This window comes from Theobroma cacao, chromosome 5 (assembly GCF_000208745.1).
Source record: "Theobroma cacao cultivar B97-61/B2 chromosome 5, Criollo_cocoa_genome_V2, whole genome shotgun sequence".
In the NCBI taxonomy this organism is placed as follows: domain Eukaryota; kingdom Viridiplantae; phylum Streptophyta; class Magnoliopsida; order Malvales; family Malvaceae; genus Theobroma; species Theobroma cacao.
In genome coordinates this window covers 37,841,847-37,847,581 of record NC_030854.1, presented here as the reverse complement: position 1 = coordinate 37,847,581, position 5,735 = coordinate 37,841,847, and the positions used below count along the sequence as shown (strand labels likewise).

The following is a 5,735-nucleotide window of genomic DNA, read 5'->3' as shown; positions in this document are numbered from 1 at the left end:
CCGTTGCTTTGTCTACAACTGAAGCTAAATATATGGTTGTGACCAAGGCAGTGAATAAGGCTTTTATGGCTTAAAGGCTTAGTTAGTGATCTCGTTTTGGACAAACTCATACAGTTGTGTTTTGTGATAGTCAAAGTGCCATACATTTGACTAAAAATCGTATGTTTCATGAGAGAACCAAACATATCCAAGTCAAGTGTTACTTCGTTCAAAAGATTGTTTCTAGAGGTGAAATTAAAGTGAAGAAAATAGCTACAAATGAAAATCTTGCAGATATGTTGACTAAGTCAGTTTTCGAGATAAAGTTTAAGCATTGCTTGGACTTGATCATTGTTCGTAGTGCTTAAGGCCTTTTGGGGTAGTGGCGGTGTCGACAGAGATTGGTTCGTAAGGGGGAGCTTGGTAAATTCAAGCCTAAGGTGGAGATTTATTAGGATAGCCTTGAATTGTAGTTTGATTAGGATAGTATAATTCTAATTAAACTAGTATACCATATTGAGATAGTCTTTAAATCTAGTTAGACTAGAATAACAATTTCTAATTCTATTAGGATAAGATTCCTAATTATATTAGGATTAAGGTTATTGTATTTGATACTATAAAAGAACCCTATGGGTTAAAGAATAATTATCACCCTAGATTTAGAGAGAGTGATTTAGGTGTACGTGGGATAAGAGTTATGAGTTTGAGACTGTTCTTGTAATCTCCTGATTTTTCTCTTAGTGAATTTTTATCTGTTGCTGTGCCTGTGGATGTAGGTCATCAAAAGACCGAACCACGTAAATTCTTGTGTTCTTGTGGGTGTGCTTGATTTCTTCTTTCTTTATTCTATTGATTGGGTTAGATCTTGGGCAATTCTTTAGAGACAATTCCGCAATTTCCCAACAATTAATTCTCATTATTTATGTAGATCCCAACACTGAGAGCAGGGTGTATATACCGGGTCTTTTTAGCACTTACGTCCCTAGAGATGAGCAATTTGGTCACCTGAAGTTGACAGACTTTATTGCTTATAATCTGAAAGCCCTGGTTACCAACGTCATCCCTGCATTTGAAGCGTTTGTTAACTTTACGCCAAATGAGTTCGACTCCTTTAAGGAAGTAGATAACCTCTACTTCAATGGAATTCAACTTCCTACTGAAGCTCTCAATAAACTTACAAGTAACATCCCCTTGCCAATGATCAAGGAAATGTTTCGGATGGATGGACAGCAACTTCTAAAATTTCCAGTGCCTCAATCGATTGAAGGTATAAAAAACAAATGTTAGAATATTGCTAAATAGAGAGCTCAAAATCTATGACTATATATTTTTTTCCTACTGCATTCATTCTAATATTTTATCGACTCGGGGGGAGCAGATAGGAATAAGCCTACTGCATGGAGGACAGATGAAGAATTTGCTAGAGAAATGCTTGCTGGAGTGAACCCTCTTCTCATTCAACTTCTCAAAGTAAGCTTAAACCACAACATGGTCTCTTTATCTCCCATGTTTGTCAAGACAGCTCATATCGCAAGGAAATCAGAAAACATAAATCATTGAAATTTACTTACTAAAAACCAATTTTCTTTCTTTCTATTCTGCTATCTTTTTAGTGATTGGATTTTAAATGAGATAGATACATGGTTTTATGATTAACGACAGGAATTCCCTCCAACTAGCAAGCTAGATCCTCAACTGTATGGTAACCAAAACAGCTTTATAACCAAAAAAGACATAGAGTATAACTTAGACGGGCTCAGTGTAGAAGAGGTAACATTCTTTTGCTTAATTTATTAAAGTTATCTCTAAAGAACTTTAGTTATGCTATCAACTTTCTAACTTGGAAGGGCATTTTGGTTGCATCAGGCATTGAGGAGCAATAAGTTATTTATATTGGATCATCATGATACAGTGATACCCTACCTCAGGGGGATAAACAATACCTCAGCAAAGACTTATGCATCAAGGACACTACTACTCTTGAGAGGCGACAACACGTTAAAGCCAGTGGCAATTGAATTGAGCTTGCCGCATCCAACAGGGGATAAATTTGGTGTTGTTAGCAAGGTGTATACTCCTGTGGCACATGGTGTTGAGGGTTCTATTTGGCAATTTGCTAAAGCTTTTGTAGCTATCAACGATTGTACTCATCATCAGTTGATAAGCCATTGGTAAAAACCTGTCAATATAGGCTTAGATTGTTTTTTATATATCAGCAAATTAGTAATCAGTTTGTAGTTAATTTGTGTCTTTGACTAATTTGGTCTCTGTAGGTTGAACACTCATGCAGTTTTAGAGCCATTCGTGATTGCAACAAACAGGCAGCTGAGTGTGGTTCATCCAATTTATAAGCTTCTCCACCCTCACTTTCGTGACACCATGACTATTAATGCATTGGCCAGGGAACTTCTTGTGAATGCAGGTGGAGTAATAGAGACGACATTTTGCCCGGGAAAATATTCCATGGAGATGTCATCAGAAATATATAAGAGTTGGAATTTCTTGGAACAAGCACTCCCCAATGATCTCAAGAAAAGGTAATCACAGTCTTAGTGACAAATGAATTGAATCCTCTCTCTATATATAATATGCTTTAATGGAAATGACATCGACTGTCTTCTATTTTCTATATATATTCAGAGGAATTGCAGTTGATGATGCAAATTCCCTACATGGTCTTCGACTACTGATAGAAGACTATCCATATGCTGTTGATGGGTTGAAAATCTGGTTTGCCATTGAAAAATGGGTGAGAGACTATTGCTCCTTCTACTATAAGACGGATGAAATGGTTCAACAGGACCCTGAGGTTCAAGCCTGGTGGAAGGAACTCCGAGAGGTGGGTCATGGTGACAAGAAAGATGAGCCATGGTGGCCTAAAATGCAAACTCGTGAAGAGCTGATAGAATCTTGCACCATTATCATATGGATTGCTTCTGCTCTCCATGCAGCTGTCAACTTCGGACAATTCGCCTATGCAGGCTACTCCCCAAACCGTCCAACACTAAGCCGCAGGCTCATGCCTGAGAAAGGCACTCCTGAATATGCTGAACTTGAGAAAAACCCCGAGAAGGTTTTCTTCAGAACAATTACTTCGCAGCTACAAACCTTCATTGGCATGTCTGTGGTAGAAGTTCTGTCAAAGCACGCATCAGATGAGGTGTATCTTGGTCAACGAGCCTCCCCTAACTGGACGGCAGATGCAATACCATTGGCAGCTTTTGAGGCTTTCCATAAGAGACTTGCTGAAATTGAAGAAGAAATCATAAGGATGAACAAGGACAAGAAATTGAAGAATCGTGTTGGTCCTGTCAATGTGCCATACACTTTGCTCTACCCAACTGGTGAAGTTGGAATCTGTGGCAAGGGAATTCCTAATAGCATCTCGATCTAAGTGAAGTTAAGGGCATCATTGTATACTAAATAAGTGTAGCTTCAGCTGAGCCTCCTCTGTTTTATTTCTTGTGTTTGGCTCCAGGGATGCCCTCTCTTTAATCGTCTTTAGTTCAATAAAATCTTTTCTTGGCTCAGCCAATGAAAAAAATGTGAGGTACCTGTGTTTGGGATCGTATTATTATCTTTTATGCTTGTTGCTCTTATCATCAGATCTCATTCCAAAATCACAAAGCAAATTGATTTCAATTCAACGGGATTGACAACCATGTATATATGCAAAGCTAATTGATTTTTCTCTCAAAACATAAACAAATACTCACTTAGTACTAGCAACTTCGGTTTAAATTTTTGAAAATCATGTGATTTAGTCTTTAAAAGTTATTAAATACTATAATACGATCTAAATCATTCACTATTAACAACTTGGGCTAGTCTTTTGTTACAAAAATCGATTCCCATGCACCCTAGCTATGTTTTATTCTAATCATTCTTTACCATTAATATTCGCTACATATGACAATATAATATATATTACATTTACTGCTTCATAAACTATAAAAAAGCAAAGCAGAAAATTGGAAGAAAGAGATAGATCACTGATTCATATACTGATCATCCTAGTCATCCTAGCAGAAAACTAATGTGGCTTAATTTCCATAACGAAGAGTCGCAATGCACATGCATGATGCATCACGATCAAGGCCCTTTTTCCTCTTCCAGGATTTGCGCAATTCTTCGTTTTGGGCAAAAGATAACAAAAATAGTGTCTGTGTCCTGAGGTGATTAACCTCTCTATAAATGAAGCTATCGTGTCCTTATTTTAGTTAATCACAACATGCATGGGGCTCAGGATACGAAGTTTTAACTGACAAAAGAAGAACAAAACCAAAGGAAATGCCACAAATGTGTTCATCATTGGTTGCATGCGGTTGTATACATGGCATACCTAAAGCATAGATTACGAATGCTTTAAGATTCTTTTATTGGAGATCTATAAGTATATACCCAAACATTTCTCTCATCTTGGCACATTGAAATCCAACACCAGGTATAGCATTCCTCGTTTTCTCTCTAGCAAAGGAAAATAAAAAAGATATGTTCATCGGAGGAGTGATCAATGCTGCTAGCAATGTTGTCGATGATCTTACCGGGCAGAAGAAACCCGAGAAGATCAGAGGCACTGTTGTTTTAACGAGGAGGAATGTTTTGGACTTCAACGACTTCAATTCGACTGCAGTTGATAGAAAGCTTTCTTCAGAACAATTACTTCACAGCTACAAACCTTCATTAGCATGTCCGTGGTAGAAGTTCTGTCAAGGCACGCATCAGATGAGGGGTGTAGCATTTAAATGTACTACGTGCACATATCATGTAACTTTGTATATTATTTGTGAATAGTTAATAAATATTCAATTAATTAATTTTAAATATTATTTTGATATTTTTTAATTAAATAATTAAAAAATTTTGAGATAGAATATAATTTTAAATTTAATTTATTTAAATTAAAATTAAAATTATCTATCTATTATATTTAAATTTAATTTGTTTAAATTTAAAAATAATATCTTATTTTCATATTCCTAACACGTCTATAAATAGTGAATAGATGTATTGGTTTTTTACACAACTAATAGTGAACTTGTTGTGTAAATTAAAAAAACTACTCTTTTTTCTCTTCATTCTTAAGGCACCATTAAAAGCCAAAAGGTTTTGAAACGTATAATTTCTTATGGAGGACTCTAGTATCCGCTCTATAATAATGAGAGCAAAGAGATCATTTTGTGTATGGAGGAGGATTTGTAAGGCAAGTTGTTTCTATGAGAAAGTGAGAGGAATATTTATTTAAAAAAGTAAGCCCACCTCCCAACAATGTCATCAAAGTAGGTATTGACTTGCTTTCATCATCTTAATTGTAGATGCTCCATAACAATGAGAGCAAAGAGATCACTGTATATACGAAGGAAGATTGTAAGGCAAACTTCTTTCGATCAAAAAGGGAGTGAAATATTTATCTGAAAAGGTAGGCTCACCTCTTAATAGTGGTATCAAAACAACTTTTGACTTGCTTTTATCTTTTTAATTGTGTATATTTTGAAAGCATATTTTGATCATGATTTATTTAATATAATTGAATAAGTAAAAAAAAACAGTTGAGATAGGATATAAATATAAATTTAATTTGTTTAAATTTAAATAAGAATTATCTATCCATTATATTTAAATTTAATTTGTTTAAATTTAAATTAAGATTAATTACATTTAAATTTAATTTTTTTAAATTTAAAAGTAATATCCTATCACTATATCCCTAACACGTATATAAATAGTGAACAGATGTATTAGTTTTTTACACA

General features: G+C 35.0%; 1 protein-coding gene across 1 annotated transcript in view; it reads left to right on the top strand.

Moving 5' to 3' along the window:
• LOC18600368 (probable linoleate 9S-lipoxygenase 5) overlaps positions 1–3,376 on the top strand; it is a 7,582-nt gene extending 4,206 nt beyond the window's left edge. Inside the window, exons 4-9 of the mRNA XM_018120795.1 lie at positions 911–1,249; positions 1,361–1,452; positions 1,645–1,752; positions 1,849–2,153; positions 2,256–2,519; positions 2,623–3,376. Coding sequence (XP_017976284.1) covers positions 911–1,249; positions 1,361–1,452; positions 1,645–1,752; positions 1,849–2,153; positions 2,256–2,519; positions 2,623–3,376 — 1,862 coding nt within the window. The remainder of the gene's footprint in view (positions 1–910; positions 1,250–1,360; positions 1,453–1,644; positions 1,753–1,848; positions 2,154–2,255; positions 2,520–2,622) is intronic.